At 45.0% G+C, this 21,273-nt stretch overlaps 1 protein-coding gene and 1 pseudogene across 4 annotated transcripts in view; both read right to left on the reverse strand.

The window, feature by feature from the left end:
* DIP2C (DIP2 acetate--CoA ligase C (putative)) overlaps window positions 1-20,543 on the reverse strand; it is a 367,711-nt gene extending 347,168 nt beyond the window's left edge. For all 4 annotated transcript variants that reach the window (XM_090266439.1, XM_090266438.1, XM_090266437.1 and 1 more), the window contains exon 1: window positions 20,354-20,543. In XM_090266439.1, the coding sequence (XP_090122565.1) occupies window positions 20,354-20,438 (85 nt within the window). In that variant the 5' untranslated portion in view covers window positions 20,439-20,543. The remainder of the gene's footprint in view (window positions 1-20,353) is intronic.
* LOC150019476 (meiotic nuclear division protein 1 homolog pseudogene) lies at window positions 457-5,581 on the reverse strand (annotated as a pseudogene).
* Window positions 20,544-21,273: the final 730 nt, after the last annotated feature.

Below are 21,273 nucleotides of genomic sequence, written 5' to 3' on the forward strand. Positions count from 1 at the left end.
GGAACAGAACAGCCCTTGGGCTCATCCAGGCTGCCCCTGGCTCCCCAGCACAATGCTCGTCAGAAGCACACCTGGATGAGCACACAATCCCTCCAAAAACACTCCTGGGTCCCAAATAACCTGACAGTAGAGGACATCACACTCTGTTCACACATATTCTATCACCCATAGAGGTTATAAGTGACATACACACATTCACTCTTGGGCCCCCAGTTCCTCCTACAAGAGCTGTATGGAACATCCATATACTTTTAAGTTATAATTGCATGTATTGGGTTAGCCAAAAAGTCCGTTTAGTTTTTTCTTCAAAAGCATATTTTTCTTTTTTTTATACCTTATACTTTATTACAATTAATAAACTGATCATCACAATTCCAGGTGAACGACAATTCTGTACATTTGGTTGGGTAATATTAAAAATTTACATATTCACAACACATAGATCTATTACCAACATCAAACATTTTGGTCTATGTAGTCAAAGTCTTCTGGAATTCCAAAATTTTTATCAATTTTATTTTCTTTAAACCCAAATTTTCTTTTGGCCCAAGATTTTATTGCAAATATGTTATGAGTCCATCTGTTAGCAGCTTCTTCAGCTATTTTATTTGCTTGACGTATTTCTTCCACAAGTTGCAGGTCACATTCTTTGTATTTTTCTAGTTCTGCCTTTAGCTTGTCCCTTTGTTCTCGAAGTGAAGAAAGTTCTTTTGCTAGCCTGTTTTGCTCTTCCATTTCATGCCAGCCGATTTTAGCCTTCTCGGTGCTTTTCTGTAGGTCTGCGTGCTTTTGCTTTCCCTCAGATAACTGAGACTCCAGAACCTCCAACTTACTTTTCCTCACATGAAGAGCTTTACTCGGAAAAGCCAAATAATAATTAGACATTCCAATCTGTTCACAGTCAACCATACCATCATCAACTAAGCTTTGAAGAACATCTTTTACTGACATAGCAGTAATGCCTTTTTCTTTGGGAGCGATCTTCTCCATGTCTTTTAATTGAAATACATCTTTCGTCTCAAAAAAAATCTCCATCATGAGGGTTCTCTTTTCCTCTGAGCTCAATCCTTTCTTCTTTGACATGGTGCAGGCGGCGTTTCTTCAAGTGGCGAGGCCCGCGCTGAACCGCATATTTTTCATTTTCACCAATAACTTGATTGATTTGGATATTTTGAGTATGCTGGCCATCTCCTGCTATTGGCTTCTAGTAGGTAGAGGCCAGGGGTGGTGCTAAACATCTTCCAGTGCATAAGAACAGACCCATGGCAAAGAATTATTTGGCAAAAATGTCAATAGTGCCAAGAAACTTCACAGACCATATGTGACATGTTCAATAAATCACAGCACCTTCTCCATACACCACAGAAATCTTTTTCTGCATTTCTTGAAATAATAAAACATAATATGCCGAAAATGTTGTATATTTCCTTCCATCTTCAACACTAAAATGGCTGCACAGATTTTGATAATGCTGATATGACAGCTGTCACAATACAATCTAACAAAATTGTTTCAAATGAAGTTAAAAACAACTAAGCACTACTAGAGGCATCATATGGAAAAAAACTAAATGAATTTTTTGGCCAACCCAATAATTGTTTCAGATAAAACTTTCCTGATAATTGTGACATTGCCAGAAAAAGTGAATTGCTGAAAATAAGAGCTCATGAGCTTGGAGAGTCAACCTGACTGGCAGCCCCAACCCCCCCACCCCCCAGCAGTGTCACCAGCCCTCCCTGCAGCCAGCTCAGGGATGCCAAAACAGTTGAACTTTGCTCTCATGCTCACTTGGCCAATGCTACTTCTCAGCAGCTGATCATGAAACAGGTGTTTTTGCTCCTAAACCAGTTTGTGTCAGTTGTACCTGTAACAGACTATTTAAGCCAGTAAAATACGACTCCAAAAAGAGAGTAACTGATTCTACAAAAACGAAGTGGAATGTTTTTGTAGTTGCTATAGGAAAAAAAACAATAATATTTTAATTAAAAATAATTTTGCTTTCAAATTAGGTGTATGCAAAACAATGAAAATATTATGGGAGACTTCCGGCCAACATAGAGGCGTAGACAGACAAGCTGCGTCTCCCTCCTCTCTCGGAAACACTGTTAAGTCTCCCAGGCCCTCTGGGGAAGGTGGTGAACAAGACTACGCAGCCCTGCTCTCCAAAAGGCAAGCAGGGAAGACGGAGGAAACTTGTGGAGGCCTCTCCCTGCACTGGGCACGGGCTAAGTTTTTGTTGTAATTCTACATCCACCTGGAGTCCCAGGGTAAGTAAACTGGAAAGTCTGGGTATGACACAGAAAGCAACTAAAGTGACACATGAACAGAACTGCTTTGGGGGCACGAAAGCCAAGAGGGAATGATGTAAGGACAGGGAAAACACCACCCGAACTAAAAGGGTTTTTCTGAAGGGTGGGGAGATCACAAGAGTCTTGATAAAGTCTCTCTCCTTGGAATTCTCTTCATGGAACACAGCCCTGCACGCTGGCAGCAGATCAGAGTTGCGGATCCATTTTAGCCACTACGCCACACAACTATGCACACACTTCAGGATGCATGCATCAAAAGGGGTTCATTTCTTTAAAACCAAGAATGCACCGATTTTGGCCTGGACAGGTTGAATGCAGATGCTGAGAGGAGGCCTGTTCACCCAAACATCAACGTGGAACTGTGTTTTAGTCACACAACTAGATTTGCAAAAATTAGCAACAGCTAATAATCAGGTAATGCCAACCTGTAAGTCTCACTGTGTCACAGAAGGCATCTAATGGCTAGAAGCGTGATGACACTAAAGGTCTTACGATGCATAGGACGGCCTCCCACAAAGGGTGCTGAAGCCTGAGACTGAGAAGCCAGACCTAAACAATTAAGTTGCTTTGCACAGCATGATGATTTCTTCATAGATTTACACTGTGAAATGATCCCCAAGATCAAGATAAATTTGTGAGATGATAGACATGTTAATTGACTCTTTGTGGTGAGAATGCCTTACATTTACTCTCAGCAACTTTAAGTATATATAACACTGCATAATTAAATGTAGTCACCATGCTGTATGTACATCGCCCCCAGGAGTTTTCCATCTCATAACTTCAAGTCTGTGCCCTTTGACCAACATCTCCCCCTCCCCCAGGCCCTGGTGACCACCAGGCTGGATGCTGACCTTGCGAAAGAAAACACAAAGATATTCAAAGATGTAGGTTTCCTGGACACCAGAGAAAACAATCGTAACATTTCTGCACCAGTGGGTCCTCTCCATTTTTATTTTTATCTCTCTTTTCACTCTGGATGAGGTATAAAGTATACAGATATATTTTAACTGTTTCAATGTTGTATATTTGTGACTTTGATTTCATTTTTAACTTCATTCTTTAACTAAATTGTATTTTTTAACTGAAAGAAAAAAAGGAGGGAGTAAATCAATAATAATACAATCTAAAACAAAATTTGTAATTGTACAAGTCCAATGATATCACCTAGTTAGGAAAATATTTTTAACATTTCCAGAAACTTCATATGAACAACAAATAAACTCAGGTAAGACTTAACTTTTCAGAAGAAAAAAAGCGCACACACAAGTGTGGGGGAGATTCTGAGTTCTCAGTAATGGGAGTCCTGGTAAGCCTACGTTTTTATCCCAAAATGAAACACTGCCCCATGGACACCACGGCCCTGAGCAGGGACCTGGCATGGCTTCCCTGTGTAGCAACTTTCAGAGAAACCATCGGCCACAGCAGCCAGGCAAAATATAGGCAATTAAAACAAAAACAGAGCTGAGGTTCCCTCTTGTCGGCCCTAATGCCTGGAACACACCACAGATCTCGTTACATGGGACTCACGCCACCCTGAAAGTACCCTGCTGGCTCGGCCAGTGACCAGGTGGGAATCACTCACAGAGCCCTTCTCCTTCCCCTGCAGGGAATCCGGTCTTCACTGAGCATTTGTACGGCCCCTGAGCAATCAAGGACTCAGCTACCACAGGAGGCAGACCTACGGGAAAGCGGCCCCAACACTGCTGCACACTCTGACGGTGGCTGCAAAGGAGCCAGCCCACTCCCAGCATTCCTTTTTCTGAAATAATAAAAGTTCACAAAATGTATTCTAAATTTCAGTTTTCTTCAAACTGGCCTTCTAGGAATAGTCATTATTTTAGTACCTAGTGGGAAAGCTGAAAAGAAAGCACAGGACACCATTATCTACACCCAAATGCCTACAATACCCAAGCTCACAGAGCCCATGAGTCAGGACTAAACAGGAATTTCCTGCCTCCTACTTCTTTTCCACACCAATACACTTGACAGAGAAATATATGATTAACTTCAAATGAGTGGGAGAAGCCACTAGCTCCCAAAGGCTGGCCAGCTGCACTGGAATCCCCTGGGGACACCACCCCACCCCAGCCTCTGATGCTGAAGGCCGCCTTGGGAACAGGGAATCAGTTTCCCAGGTGACTGCAATAAATGGCCAAGTTTCTACATGTCAAGAAAGGAGAAACAGGCGGTAAAACAGAGCTAAGGTCAGTGTGCTCGCCCGAGTACCTACCCACACATGTTCTAAGGTTCAAGAGCATTGGCAGTGACAACTGAACTGGCTTTCTGCAGGTGTCCCCTGGCGACCTGTGCTAAGCCTCATGTGCCCCACCAGCAGGGTTTGGACAGGGGGCTGGGGGCCAGGTGAAGGTGCTTTGGTTAAGGTGCATAGTCAGAGCCATCAGATTCCCCAAGCCAGCAGGGAGAGAGGAAATCCCCACCATGGGCGGCCCCGACCCCAGGCACGGAGCCCCTGAGGAGCACTACACCCCCCTACTCTAGAAACAGGCAGAGGGCTCAGCCCCTATGGCCAAGTCCAGAGGAAAAATCAAGCAGGAAGGAGCACAGACTGTCTTGGTCATGGGACAAGAACAAGAAAACACTTCAGGGTGAATAAAAATAATTTTTTTGTAATGATCAACTATTGTCTTGCTTTATACCGCCAACATTTTCATTATTATTTCAGAGGATTTTATGCAATCATAATTTTCATTCTACTGGAATGCAAAAGCTCTTTGTTTAGAAATACATATGGGAACATGTCAAGGGGAAGGGAGGATGCCCTCGTCCCTCTCCCAGAGGACTCCAGTGACAGCTTCCAGGCATCTTCTATGAACAGTCAAACTCTCTGCTTACAAGAGCTGGATTATAACATACAGTGTTTTGCAATAAGCAAGTTTCTCACAAAGAATGCCGTCCGATTACTGGATGTGTATGTGTAACAAAAGAAGGTCTCTGTGGTGTGAGGCAGGAGACTTACTTCTGCACTGGGATCCACTTTTACTAGTCCCAGCTGAGAAATACTCAGGCATTTAAGAAGAAGATGGGGCCCAGCACAGAGCAGCAGAGTTCTCGGAAGGTGAGCCTAAGGGGCGGGCGAGGCTGCGACAGAGGCAGTGGCACATCCCAGCAGAGGCCCAGGGAAAGCTGGGAGAGAAAAGATGGGCGGACGTGGGGGGGCAGTCGGGGGCTGTGACCACTGTTACAGTTCAATGGTCCTAATGCCCTTTTTCATTTTGTAGGCTTAAAAATATTCGTCTGTCAAATATTATTAAGCTAAATGCCTCTCCTGTCAGGCCAGTATTAACCCTGCCTGTGGTTGGGTCCTCACTCTCACCAGGGACCCCTCAGCCACCTTACCTGAAAGGTGGACCCAGCTGCAGGGCAGAGGCTGCCCACAGACACTCACTCTGCTAACAATGCAGCAAATCAACAGCAATGCACAAAGAAGACTCATTCCTTCCTAGAAAGAGGGAAACTTAAAACGCACAGCGTGCTCATCCTAACTAGAAGGCAGACAGACAAAGGAGATGTTCTCTGATCTTAAAAAATAGGCCTTTCTTTCACAGCCCAGATAAATGAAGGTTTCCGCCTTCCCCATGGTCACAGCACATCCTGCTGTCCCCAGGGTCACAGTGGCTGAGGAGTGAGTATAGAAGGGGAGAGGGGAGCAGAGCTGGCTTCCTGGGGGGCTGGGACCCTACCTGACCCCTTCATCAGAGGGAGTCTTGGGACGACGGGATGACCCAACATCCCTGAGGTCAGACAACCACTTCCTTCACCTATTCAGCCCATCACTGGTCAGCAAGGGGGGATGTCATCAGTGACCAACATACACCCTGCAGGGAAGGTTGAAAGGTCCCGCTGTCCTTAGAAAGAAGAGGAAACTGGGAGGAAAGGTAAATGCAAACTCCACAGACATCTGGAAGGGAGGGAACCAACCCACGGGTGCAGGGGTGGGGACAGAGGTTAGGGCAGGAGCCTCCCAGGGTACATGTCACCTGCAACACAGCCCAACACCCCCACACCACTGCTTCATGACCTGAACCTTGCAGGACAGGAAGGCAGTGTGAACCCGGCTCTATGCACATACTCATACCACATGCAACTTGCACACATACAGCACACAACACACATGTAGTACACACACTGAAAACCTGAGGAGCAGATGATCTGTGTTAATAATCACCCCCACCCCTACCCCCACCTTGGAGCACCTACAAGGAAGCAAAGCCCACTGGGAAGAGGACAAGCGGAGACTGAAGACTGCTACCTGGTGCTGCTGCTGACTGGCGACCTTTGGCAAGTCCCTGCACCTCCTGCTTCCATAAATTTGCTCAGGAAGGGGAAAGGCTGAATAAGGTCATCTCCAAGGTTAAGACTCTCATATTCAGGGCTTAACTTTCTACTCAAAATCACAGTGTCAAAGTTACAGATCAGCCCTTATAGGTCGCTCCACTGGATAGGACAGACATAGAGATGAAAACAAAGGAAAGCCCCAACCACTCACATGTGCCTCTGAAAACTACAAAAGGCCCAGATGCCATTCTCCCATGAAGCTCAATGCCCCAGGCCCCAAACCCCCGCCCAAAGCCAGCCAGCTGGGTGGGTGGGGGACAGGACGGACTAGGGTCAGAACATCTCACCCAGAACTCAGAAGCCACACACAGCACCGCCAGACCACACTGAGTGATGCACCACACCCAGCACCGCAGGGCTCTGCCCCTCTGCAAAGGCCCCAGGGCCCTCCTCCCAGCCCCCAAAGACCCAGTGCCCTGGCCACCTAGCAAGCGCACTGACTCTCTCCGTCGCCCAGCCACTCCTTTCACTACACTCAGAGCTCTCCTTGCTGAGGTCACTCATCAGGCATTGAATGCCACAGAGTTGTGGTGGGTCCTCCACAATAACCTGCCTTTTCCATCTTTACTGAACCCCCCGACAGGCCCATGTCCCATCTCCTTCTGGAATAAGAACGACCGTCACCACTCTCACAGCGTGGACTACAGAACCGCTCTCAAAAAATGACTAATGAGATAAGTGCTTAAGGAAAGAAAGACAGTCCAAAAGCTCTCATAAAGCAAAAGCAACCTCCACCTAACTTTGGAACCTCATGGAATTGTTCTGATTCCATTTGGAGATAAATGTGCACCCACACACTCCCACCTGAATGCACACTAAGGGGGGGCGAGGGGGGCATATTCAGCTACTTACCCATCAACTCTATTTAGTATTAAAAAGTAAACAACAAACAATATGGTAAACCTATTTGATTGAAATCTCCAGAGAGCATTTTTTTATTGCTAAAGTAGTATACTCCCTTAAAATTATCAAATATCTCTTTGGTACTGTAGAAATTCTAAGTATAAAACAGAAAATAGTGCAAGCACACTTTCAGGGTATGACAAAAGCCAGCTGCTTCTGTCAAAAGGTTATCCACATCCAAACCATTCTAATTTCAGCTGCTGTTCAGATTAAAGCATCTTTGTTATCTGCTCCATGAGGTATAATAATACTGTAATCGATTTCGTATTTTATATCCACTTCTATGTGAGGTGCTACCAGAGGCCAGGATCCTCAGGGTTATTCACGGTAACAAAACACAATCCACCCTCAAATGCCAGGGAAGGGTGCTTATGTGGCAACGTGTGACTTATTCACAGAGCTCTGTTTAACCACTTTGCATGATAAAACAGGTTTGCAGAGCAATAAGCACACATAGGTTGGGAGAGTCATGAGTAGGGCAAAGAAAAATCAGCCAAAACCTGACAGAAAAAGGGTTAAAACTGTCCACAGGCCATCCACAAAACAAATGATACTTGGGCAACTGAAATGTGTTTAAACTATCTCGATTAAAAGAAAAAGTCCTTTCCACGGTCACAAAAGAGTCACAGCAGTCAGGAACCCCACACACCATGTACTGAGGGTCTCGGAGTCAGAAGAAAACCGAAGGAAGGGCAGAGAGAGAAGAGCACGGGAGAAACAGTGACAAAGAAGAAACTTAGAATTTAGAACAAAGTGAGAAATGGAAATTGAATACATAATTATGGCTATCATCTCATAAACACCAAGAATTAGTCTAAATTACGAGTAACAACGTTAATGCTTTCTTCTGAGCCTACAGTTGATCTTCTGGAATGCTCTTTACTATGAGGATAAATCAAAAAATAAAATTAATTCACAATGCATGTGTAATGATCCAGCCACAGACCAAATAAATACAACCGCTGAAAGTTAAATTGTATCTTTCTTAAAAATTGGGTTATTATGCAGACAAGGGGCACCTTTAGATTTAAAATACTTAAACTGACAAATGGTATTGTTCCCATTAATTCTGATAACCGTGGCCATAGCTAGGTGAAGACTGAGTGGCTTTCACAGCTTCCCGAACAGGTGCAATCATAAATATGCAAAACGATCGGATGGCAAAATTAATACTCCATGTTTTCTGTTTAAGCTATTGTTCCAGTATGGGGGGAAGCCCTCTCTCCACTTTTTCAGCAGAGTTCATGGTAATGAAGAATACACAAAACCATCTTTGTTCTGGGATCTATTTACTTAATATACCAGGAAAAGTCCTCCAGGTTCCTGATGCTGGAACATCTGTCTTTGTTGGTGAGGAGCTACATGCTTTCTGACTGAGCACAGCATATGGGAAGTTGTACTGTCCAAAAACAAGATTCAAAAGGTCCAATTTGTAGGAAAAGATGTCACACACAAATACACATATGTATAATTATAATCTTGGATACATGGATTAAAAAGTCTGATGCAAACATGAATAATCAGGAAACAGGGAGGGTACAGACTTATGAGAATACAGGTGGATGTTCTAGAATATCCTAGAAACAATATCCCCAGATGGCTACATGTCACACAAAAATCTTATCTATTTTTAAAATGGTTAGTTACTTCTGCCAACATTTACCTGGATTAATTTTTTTAATTTACTTACAGGAAAGAAGCTGTCAGATTTGTCCTAATGAGATTCTCTAATCACTAGATTATTTTCACAATTATGAGTAATCACTAAATTGCTTCCTCTCAAGGATCTAAAAATAAAAACAGGACAACAAAAGAGAGCCACAATCCTAACAACTTTATTAAACAGATTATGGTTATGAAAAGGTAGGCTCTTTTTTGAGATGAAAGGTTCCCAGAATCTCCTTCACAGAATTTTGAAAGACAGACCTTGAAGACATTGCAAGTCCAGTTTCAGACCACCACAATCAAGCAAGTTTTGCAATCAAGTGAGTTGTCTTTTTGCTGGTGGAGGGTCTTGCCTTCAATTTGTAAAAAATGCAGCATCTATGAAGTGCAACAAAACAAGGTGTGCCTGCACAAGTAATGTCTGGTAACTAAGTTAATTGTTATATCAGGTAGAAAAAATATACCTTTAGGGTATATGAAAGTAAATATGTCAAAAAGAAAAATCGCATATGCCATGAAATGTGCCATCTTTCCTTTTTTTAAGTCTTTATTTTTTATTTATGTATGTACTTATTTATTTATTTTTAGAGAGAGGAGAAGGGAGGGATAAAGAGGGAGAGAAACACTGACATGTGAGAGATATGTCAATCTGTTGCCTCTCACAAGCCCCCAACGGGGGACCTGGCCAGCAACCCAGGCATGTGCCCCTGACTAGGAATCAAACTAGTGACCCTTAGGTTCGCAGGCCAGTGTTCAAGCCACTGAGCCATACCATCCACGGCAAAACTTGCCATCTTTCAAAAATTCTCTTTCTTACTTTGGACCTGCCTATCTTACTGCTCAGGAGTGGGCCTCACACTGGGCGGACTAGCACATGAAAAGCAGGTGGCAGCAGCATCAGAAAGAGCTCCAAGGGCAAAGCTGATGACTGGGACCTACGCTAGCCCCATGGCCTGGGCAAGCTCTCTGAATACTTTCCTTTTTTGTGAGATGAATGTAATTTCGCTCAGGTTACAAGTGCTGAAAGGTAATACAATGTCATACATTATAATGTAATATAACAAAATGTAATGCAACACACAGGAAATAATCAGTGAGTGGTAGCTATGAATATGTCAGCATCCTCGACCACGATAGAGAACAGACTTTGTTCACACCAAAAAGATGTCTACTTGCAACATCTCATTCAAAAGTCCACGTCATGCACCATGCGTCCCTACAGACACAATGCCAGTTCTCCGGTGACCAGAGATGAGCATTGCTCACATGTATGAGATGTGGGCCTATCCCTACAGGAACCAGAAAAGATCAGAACAGGCACTTCACTAGGAATAAAAGCACTCCACGTCAAACTAAAAACTGAGCACCTCATGAGTGATGGGTGGCTGCTTCAATGTGATCACCATCACCCTGGTTAGTATAGTGGGGAAGCCTTGAGAGAGGTCACTCTTTTCTGGTAGAAGCGCTGAAGAGGTAATTGCTGGAACCTCATTTAGAATATTTTTCGAAGAAACAACACAATGCAGAATTAACAGCACTGTCTCTTGATCAAAACAATTAAGAGATCTGATAAAACCACACCATATCCAGCCTCCTGATTCTAAAGGTTATTCAGAAAAGTTAACCCAAGGGATTGCATTTCTTACACTTATCTTCCATGATTAACATGGGAAATTTTCAAGAATACAGAAAATGGGAAGAGCTGTACAGCGAACACCCAGGTAACCACCCCTGGAAGACAGATTAAATTTTAAAAGCAAAGTTCCAGTGGCAGCCAGCTAAGAAAATGTGCAGCATAAGCCTCCACCCCATTACAACCAAGAACCAAAATGCCAGCGTCTTCCTCACTGACTTGCTGCTCAAGCAGGGGAGCAACTGCTGAGGAGGGGCTGCCCGCCGCTTGCCCTCCAGAGAGCACCCTCCACTGCCATAGAGCTCCTCGCGCTGGTCTCAGAAGAGAGGCCTGGATCCCAATCACTGATGAAAAGAAAACACACCTCACAAAAGCTATAGGCTCTGCCAGTTCACCCAGGACACTGACAATATGTCAGGAAACCAAGATTCTAATGCTCAGGATGGCTTTTAACCACCTGAAATTCAGTCTCCTTGTCTGTACAAGGAAGAAAACATCACTTCCTTAGAAAACACTTCTAAAGGACTAAAAAAGATTGACCTGAAAGCAGTTGAAATACACAAGGCATCGTGAAATTACAAGGTTCATTTTATATCTTGGTTTCACGAATGCTAGAGTTCCAAATATCACTCCCTGTCCCACATGACCTTTCAAGAATAAATCACAGTTATCAAACTGCCCTCTGGTCCCACTGCTGCAGTCAGCCCTGAGAGCTTCCTACCCCTGGAGAGTGTTCTCAGCCAGCCCCCACCACTGCCATCCTCTGCCCACATTTCTTCCCCAAGGCCTTGCTCTTCTGTATCTTCTATAGTCACAGGAGACACTTACTGAAAGCCTTTGTTTTACTTGCACACTTTTTATCAAGAGCAGATTTCATCCACAGTCCTATTTGTGTCAAATGCTAAACTCAGTAAGCCATCAAGGGAACAAGCAAAAGCAAGGCTACTTCCTGCCCTGTGTCCAGGGCCGGACCTTCCTAATAACAGGGAATTCTAAACTACCAACAGGTATTATAAATCCCTTACTAATAGGAGATCTAAATAATAATTCATCACCATCACCCCAAGTGCTATTTCTTGTTTGGCCCCATCAACCTCAGCACTGTGGAGGTTGCCCAGCCAACCCAGTAAGATTATATTCACTGGAACCGAGCAAAATGAAGACAAAACTCATCCACCAGAGCAGGTCTTGCTTTTACAGAATTGATAAAGCACTGCCGCAATTACTTGCAGGCAGAGGAGACCATCACAATGTGCATTAGTAATACTCATAAAGTTTCAACCCTGGCAAGTCAATATGTTGTTTCCTTGGCTTTAAATAGGTGCATATTAATGACTTAAGTTGAAGGGAATTACACCCTTGCTTAAATAGTTCCTTAAAGATTACTTTATATTACTAAATCTCAACAGCTTTTAAACACTCATTATATTCACCCAAATAAATAAGAACAAAAGATGTTTTTGAAGCCTGCTAATGCTCACTTAAGAATATAGCATGAAGTCCAACTCCATCTTATTACTTCATGTTACTCTGAAATAGTCAGTTATTATACAAGATTGAAGCCATAACTTCTGCAATACCATCAAGTTCACATGGGGGTAGGGCTCAAAACTCTACCTCTGGTTTTTATTTTAAAGGAAGAAGCTCATGAGAGTTGCTCCCACTCACAGTCACAAACCCAAAGGTGCTCAGCCCATGAGACTGCTAGGGGGATCATAAGGATAAAGCCCCAGGGCATCCCAAGTGTCTGACAAGCCAGGTACAGGGCCTCAGGCCGCACTGCCAGAGCAAGCCCCTGCCCCTACTTCACTCCTGCTGCAGGAGGCTGCAGGTTGGGAGTGGTCTGTCCTCTCGGAACTGCTGCAGGCTCCAGTTATTCCACCTGCATGGCCCCCCAGCCAACATCCACATGCATCCGTCACCAGACATGATGAGAAGAGGTGTCAGCTTAGCCTCTCTCCACACATGTCCAGGAGACAGGAGTCTCAGTCACAGCTGGTGGAGTTCTGTGTTTCCTCGTCAGTTAGAGAGGAGGGGGACTGCAGCAGAAGATACTTAGGAAGCTCCTCCAGTAAGCTTTGGGAACGAGTCTCGCAGAAGGTCCAAATGTGGTCTGGAGAAGAACCTAATAGGACGTCCTTCCCAGATACAGCTGGACTAGAATGTGAGCAAGGACATCCTTCTCCTACTTTTCACTTGAAAAGCAAAAAAGCTAAAGGTGGGGGTGGGGGGGCAAAGGGGGCCTTACGGGAGAAGCAAGTTTCGTCTTCAAAAAAAAAATTTTTTTAAGGCATCACAGCTCCAAAATTATGCTAGTACAGGGTAAGTGGCCATGTAATGGTTAAGAAGTGCGCCCTCTCAGCAGAAGTAAAAGTGCTTCCCACACCCTGCCTGTGAGGACTCCTCCTCCCACTTCCGTTCTCCTGAGGCCACTCTTACAGCCACTGTAACCCCAAATCATGTGAATAAACTGGGGCGAGGGGAGCAGCAGGAGTAGGAAGAACAAGGAGCTCATCCCAGCACCTGGGAGGAAGAGTAGAAGTGGGTAGTTACAAGGCAAACACTGGGACACTTACTGCCTCCCTGGTCCTCCTGACAATGCCGCAGGGAGGGTTACTAACCTACCTGACAGCTGAGGAAACTGAGGCCTGAGGGACAAGCTATCTCACCAAGACAATGCTGTGGGTCGTGGGCCCAACAGAGCCCTGGGCACAATCTCTGATGTGGGAAAAGCAAGGAGAGGACTTCTCAGTGGATCAGAACTCCAGCCCAGAGAAATCTTGATATCCTTCCCCAAATCCCTACAAATAGGAATTAGAAAAACCTAGATATTCAAGTAGCACAGAAGAAGGTCACCCATAAGTTAAAAATATATTTCTGTGCTTAAATTCGCAGTGTAATATAATCCAGCCCCCTCAAACTGATGACTCCTAAGTGAAGCTGTCTTTCCTTAAGGGTTTGGCTAACTCACAGATTTTATCTGTTCCTTTCCTTTGATAATATCAGGCTTGGCAACTGCCCTTAGATATACTTTACATCCTTATATAATGACTTACAAACTACATTTTGTCAGCATATGGGTAATTGTAACACTGGCATAACTGACCATGCTCTACTTGTATTTCTTTACTCATGAAGACCCAGAAACTTCCAGTAAGGTTAATTAATAACACAGTTTCCATTTCCATTTTCACTTCAGGTAAACTGGCCTACAAAATCTATTTGGCCCGCAAGGATCTCTTGATATTTCCTTAGAAGATGGTCGGGGCAGATCCATGCCATCTTCATCTTTATGGGGAAGTGCATCTCAGCTTTGTGAGAAAGGGAACAGGGAAAGCAACAGAGACTCAAAGTAGTGCTCATGTTTTCCTGAGAGCGATCAAGTCAAGAAACAAGGATCCTTGTCCACACAAGAGAGCCACCAGAACAAATTCACAGATGTGGCTGGGATATTTCAGATCATTCATTAAGGGCCTCTTCCCTCCCTAACGCTTTACCTGTTTCATTGACTCTTGAAATGTGGCAAGCTGCATTTAGAAGACATTTGGTCAGAACACCAGTAGAATCACTCCTGTGACTTTAGAATCAATTTTCTCTCTGAGCAGGATTAAGTGTCCAGAAGAGAAGTCAGATTGTAGAGGCCTGTCTCCCCACTCTCCCCCACAGGGGGTGGGGGTGGGGGGCTGAGACTACACATCTGTCTGGAAGAGGTGAGACATTCACATGTAATTCTTTATTTTATAATTTTTTAAAGTTATCAAATTTCTCTAAGAAACAGAAAAATATGTGACTTGACAAACGAGATAATTCAGTAAAATAATAATAATAATAATAAGGCATAATTGTGGACAGGTGTGCAAGGAATCCCTCGCTCTGGTGCTGATAACTAACTGGATCAGTCCATATATATATATATATATATATATATATATATATATATATATATGACAGCAGTTCATAAGAAAAGATCTGTTTTACCAACTCTCAGAGTCCCTCCATTCCTCACTACCTTAAATAGGTTTCCCCCCTGACTTTTCACTTTTCATACCTACCATACAAAGCACTAATAAAGAGCTCTCTCAATTTGTAATTTACACAGCAAAGAATTCATTTTACTATGCAAGATATCAAGAGAATATTTTAAAAAACAGAACCCCCCCCCTCCCAAAAAGAAAGACTGCTTGTTGTAATTTTGACTTTTATAACTCAGTATCTCAGCATTCTCCCACTCCATTTGTTTCAGGGCTTATTACAGTTAATGCTCCAACCGGGTCCTGAAGACAGAAGGGCAGCATCCATATGTTCAGAAGTCAGGAACCCTGTTCTTTATCACATTGGCTCCAGTACCTCACCCCCCAGCTGGGACCCCCAGTTTGCCTCTCTTCTCTGACAGCCATATTTATTATCATCAGAAACAAACTGATGAAATTACTTCTTTTGAGACATGACAAGTTTTGACCCTCTTAGCAGAAAGAACAGAGCACTGGTAACAACAGTAGGTAACCTTTGTATGAGACCCCAAAGAGGACAGAGACAGCAACCTGGAAAGCAGAGGTGTACAGAAGGAGAAACTGGGGCATGAGAAGACCACCCACCCAAGGAAAAGTGGCCAGAACACTAATCATATCACCTGAGGCACCATACACCTTATGGCCGATGACATGTCCCTATTCCCAGGGTAAATACTGATGTGCAAAACTAAATCAAGTCACTGCACCGAGAATTTGCTGCTGCTTCTTTTTTTTTTTTTTTTTTTTTTTTTTTTTTTAAGGTGCCTGAGTAATTATGAGAACCAGAAATGATCTTAATAATATGACTAGGATTTAAACTGGTGAGTCAGTCCACATACACAACATCAAAACTAAGATGATCCAGTACATTCTCTTTGCAATTCAGAAGAATGCTACAACTCATCCCCTAAATCACTGCTTTTTAAAAAATCGACTCTAAAAAAAGAGACAACCATTTGAAGAAGGCTGGGAGGAGGAAGACAAGAAGTGACTCATAACATCCAACAGCTTGTAGCCTCAAACCATAACAAGAATATAAAACCCGTGGGCCTAGTCTAAAACAAAATAGAGTTGCTGTTATGGCTTTAACCCCATCAAGTTCAGATCAAAGCATGACTATAGCATTGCAAATATCTTATAAGCATTTGGAACACTGTTACATATATATACCTTTCATGTGTGTGTGTTTGTGTGTTTACTTTCATAGCTTCCTGGCTATGGATTTGACATCTTTATACACGGAGAAAAGAACATTCAAATGTAATGATTTTTATAACTCTGAAGAATTCTTAGAATTCAAGTCCACCCATTTCAAAACCCGTTTTGTAAATATTCTTTAAAGCAGGTAACAATATTTAACACCTAGCATGAATATTCCATTTCATTCACCATTGTACTTATGGCTATGTGTGACAATTTGAGATGGATGTAACAAAGTAAACAAACTCTGTTAACCATCCCTAGATCTGATTCCAGCTAGAGTGGCTCAGTGCAGCACCGACAGCTTCTCTTTCCCTGAATCTGCTGGCCCTTTCCCTTCCTCCTCACCCACTTATAACAAATTATCAATAAGATTCTGGAAAAAAACAACACAAGTTTTTTGTTGTTGTTGCTGTTGTTTTCCACATTTGTTTTCCAGAATGAACAATTTCCTTTCCACGACGAGAATGTACACAAAGTTTGGGTGGCATTAGAGACAGCTGGGTCTTTGCTTACTGACTTTGTAAGGTGGTCCTAAGCTTTAAGCTTCAGCAGAGCTATTAGCTCTGTAGCAACAGGGACCTCCAAGAAAAGCACCGGTTCTGGAAAAGTGTGGGGACAGAATCCAAGTTTAGAGCAAAGTGAATGTTATCTGGGCCCAATAGCCCTGAAATTGCCACACCTAAGTCTATATACCTTCCAAATGCCATCTCATTAAGATTCTACCTTTTGGGGAGGCAAATGTGCAAGCTGCTTGTGGATTGCTCCTCTGCAATTTTTAAAAATTTACTGGTTCCTTGACCAACACAAAGGGCTGACATTTAAGTCAGTATTCACCTCCTTCATCAAGCAGCTTCACACTTACTAAGACAATGTTAAGTTGGACTCTGTGATGGAATAAAACTGCTAAGGTAATCTGGCATTTTAATTAGCAAAGTAAAGCATGAACAGAGTAATCCCCTTAAGAAGAAGTTAGGAAGTAAGCAGGCATACCAACAACTAAAAGGCCACAAAGGGTCTGACATGGTTTTATTTTTTAAAGATGTCTCTCCTGTAAACACCGCATGAGTTTTGCAGGCTATATCAGAAGGCGATTTCCCTAGTTCTACCAAAATAAGAATCTAACCAGTCCTGAAAGAGTGGAGTGAGTGCCTTCTGTAGTTGCAAGTCCAGAGTATGCACCGCCCCAGAAACAAGCATCCATTCACAGAGAAACGTACCGCTCAATCACAACGATGAATTTCTTTAAAAATAGGACATGAGTCTGTTCTTATTGAGAAGTTTTCTGTTTCCTCTCTACTGTGATTGGTATTTCCATTTACAGTTTTTCCTTAACCCAAATACTTATTCACTTAATGAAATTATTTGGGGACCCTCTTAAAGTCAAGAAGAAAAATGCAGGACCCCAAAAGGCAAGAGGAGGGAAGAAAAAAATGATCTAGGAAAAGAAGTGCCTGCTACTCCACCTGGCATGCTGCAGCGGCCAGCTCACTGGCTGACTTCCTCCCCATCTCACATCCAGTCCCAAAGATTTGAGCAGACTCACAATCCTTGGCCCCACAATGACTGTAGCTGCTAGTGCCCTCCTCTCCCCAGAAGGCTCCTGTTCATTGCTGACAAGACTGTTCTATAGGAGAGGAGCTAGCTGTCTCCAGTGAGGGGAGCACTGGGTAATTACAGCAGAAAGAGACGAGGCAACCGGCAGAGCAGCAAAGTCAAAACCTGAGCTCTGCAGACAATGGCCCAATAAAATAAAACAATATTAGCATCTAAAATAATATTAACACCCAGCAGACAGCACAAACCAAAACAGGACCACTGCCTACAAATCCAGATAACAGGTAACCGTTAACAGTTGGCAGGCCACGTAGCAACTTTGAGAGACTAGTCCACTCTGTTTTTTCAACCTATATTATGTGCTTAAAATGGAATTGTTTTTCCATCCTCCTCTGTAGGAAATGAGCACTCAAAATTCCACATATGTTTCCAAAATATTTTTTGATATTCCCATAAACTAATGAAGACTAATTTAAAGAATCTTTTCCCCATGAATCTTAATTAAAAAGAAAATATGAAAGCAATACACTTAAGTAATTCCGAATCAAGAGTTGTTTTAACTTTTCACTCTGAAAGTGGGTATGCTGGGGCATTTTTTTTTAAGTTCCAAAATGTAAAGAGACCCACAGATTTCTGATCCTTCCATTATTTGGTTTCTTTTAAGCAATACATAAAACAAGTTGGTTCATCTACTTTAAGCCAGTAAAACTATTCTATGTGGTTATAAGACCTGAAATTTCAAATGACCTTAAAAAGCAACTCTATCAACTCATCAGGGACAAAGCAAGTCAAAGTGGGGGAAGGGGGCAGCATGGAGGGGCTGAGGCTCCAGCAGCAGATACCACAACCCTCTGATGCTCTTATTCTTCAGTGTTCAGGCCAGGTCTAACAAGGTTTACATAGAAGGAAAAACAATAATGTGCTTCCTGCATTCAAATACACACATCCCTTTCTCTGTCCGGACACTCAATAAGAAATTCATTAAGCCCTCCTGAAAACTCTGTACAGCAAATAGGGCTGAGCGCACATTGGTCTAAAGTGGTTTCGCCATCCTCTGGGCATCAGGAACATATTCCTCACCCTCTGAAAGCGACAGCTGGTGATAGGTGAGTGTCATCTAACAGGTGAGTGCACCCCAAGCACAGGTTCCGGTGACCATAAATGACTACTCCCAGCATGGCAGGGGGCCAGGACAAACATTCCGAGCACTGTCCCAGACTGAGAGAAGCAAATGTGAGCGGATTTCCAGGCTGACGGTGGAGGTGAGCAGGGCTGTGGAGTTCGGGTGGCTCCCACTTTGCTAACACTATAGATGAGGTGTTGACACTTAACCTTCAGGTGATGCAGACATAGCAGGAGTGCTTGTTTGGAGATAATGCATGAGTGATGTGTGCTGTGAATCATACAACAGTGGTGCAGGCAAGAAACTAGAGCTCTGAGGGGCTGGCAAGTGAGGGAGAAAAGCCATCTGAACACTGACCAAATCAAAGAACTCCAGTAAATGTTTTCTAATACAGACTTTACCCTTTCAAGCGCTGTCCAGAGCACACACTTTATCCACCAGTGTAAACCTCAATATGATTCCTGGTAGACCCTGCACCACCTGCCTCTGGGCCCTCTGGTGTACTAGCAAAGCCATCTTCAACCACTGTCTTCAACAGTGTCTGCTCAGCATGGAGTCCAGGAAACAGCCTCCTTCTCCTGCTATGGGACTGTTTAATATTACAGAATGTTGAGATAGCCTGCAGAACCCCAGATTTGAAATAGAGAAAGAGTCTGTGGACATCTGACAAGGCAGCTAACACCACACCACAGCCCCCTCGTTTATTCCCTTCTGCGCCCTGCAAGTGTTAAAAAGGAAAACATAAAGTCAACATCGGCTCCTCCCTGCTGATGAAATTGGCACAAATGAATTTACTTTCTGGCTGCCAGCCCTCACTAAACCGTTACACACACACACACACACAAACTTCACCACCCTGCACTGCTCCAAATATAAACCCGAGACCAGCCGGCCTCTCCCCAACTCACCACAGTATAGTAGTGGTCTTTCGAGGGTGAGCCAGGTGAATACTAAATATATATTAAATATTAACATTTAAAAACTTTAGTGGCTTTTTAAAGACATAGCAAAACCCGATCTAAACTTATGACAGCTGAACACATGATGCCACCATCAAGAGCATTAAGAAACCATACATAACACTCCATGAAATCACGGCTGCAAATGTGTCACCAATTCCAGATCCGAGGGATGAGCGTGAGGAAAGGAACCTGGCCTGAGGGAGGAGGTTTGAGACTCCCACCCTTCGCATCGTAACACATACGAACAATAGTAGCACTACCTTTCCCGAGCAGGACAAGCCGTTGGAAAACCGGGATGCCTTGCACATCGGTGATCAAACCCTCAAGTCCAACGACAAGTTTCGCATTAGAACAAGGCCAGAACACCGCAGGCCGAGTGGCGCGGAGACCTCCCCAGTCTGGGCCGCGGGGGCAGAGCGCGGACGCGCACAAGGACACGGGCCCGCCAGGCCGGTGCTCCATCCCGCTCCCCAGGCCCCGCTGCAGCGCAGCCCGGCGGCGACACGCAGTGGCTCAGGTGGGGGCCGTGACACGCACCACAGGGACCCCGCGCCCTGGGGACCACGCGCCTGCCCGCCCGTCCGCAGCGGCCTCCCAAAGACAGCGCGGCGCAGCCCAGCCAGGCCTGTTACCTTCCGACAGCTCCAGCTCCAGCTCGGCCAGCCGCGCCCGCACCTCCAGCGGCAGCGCCATGCCCTCCAGGCTGCGGTCCGCCATCGCGCCGCGCCCGCCTCTTTGTTCCAGGCCGCGGCTTGGCCGCTCCTGCGATCCCTGACCCGCACCGAGCGGCGGCACCGGCGGGCAGCGCTCCTCCTCCGGCACCTCCTCCGCGCGGCCCCGCCGAGCGGCCTCGCGCTCGCGCTCGTGAGTTGCCGCGCGCCCCTTGCCCGGCGCGGTCCCGCTGCTGCTCGGCTGCTCCGTCGGGTGCTACCCAGGGCGCGCGGCAACGAGGGCGCCAACAGGGCTGGGGCTGCAGGGCGGGGGCGCACACCGTGGATTCGGGGGGCGTGAGGAAAGGAAGGGCCCAGCAACGGGGACGCGCACCAGGACCGAGACTGAGGGCAGGAGCATGCGGAGTGTGCTGGGGAGTGTGCGGATCGCAGCGTGCGGATGGGTGCGTGCGTATGGTGTGCAGTACAGGGCTCCGCGCCAGGAGAGGGGCGCGCACTGGGATGGGGACGCGCACCAGGGCGGGGACAGCTGGGCCAGCGCAGCGCGCGCTCCCGGGGCGCACGCACCGGCCCTGCCGGCCCTGCCTGCCCCGCCCAGCCCTCGCCTCCCTCAGGTTTAAGGGAAAAAATACCTGCTGGAGATCCGACTTAACTGGCAGATTGAAACTTCAAGTATTCTGGGTCTTCGAGGACTGAATTTTGTGTGTCTGTGAATAGTTTCTTGCCGGGGGAAGAGGGGGCGGGACAGCTTGGGCCGTGGAGCGAGTACCCCGGCTGGAAGTTCCTAACTCTGGATCTAGTAGAAATCGCCAGCCTGCTCTCTTGGCTAATCAGTGCGGCTGCCTGATCATGTTCCTCACCTGCGAATAGGAGGCTGGAGG

This window comes from Furipterus horrens, unplaced genomic scaffold (genome assembly GCF_987537825.1).
Source record: "Furipterus horrens unplaced genomic scaffold, mFurHor1.1.pri manual_scaffold_2, whole genome shotgun sequence".
NCBI classification, from domain to species: domain Eukaryota; kingdom Metazoa; phylum Chordata; class Mammalia; order Chiroptera; family Furipteridae; genus Furipterus; species Furipterus horrens.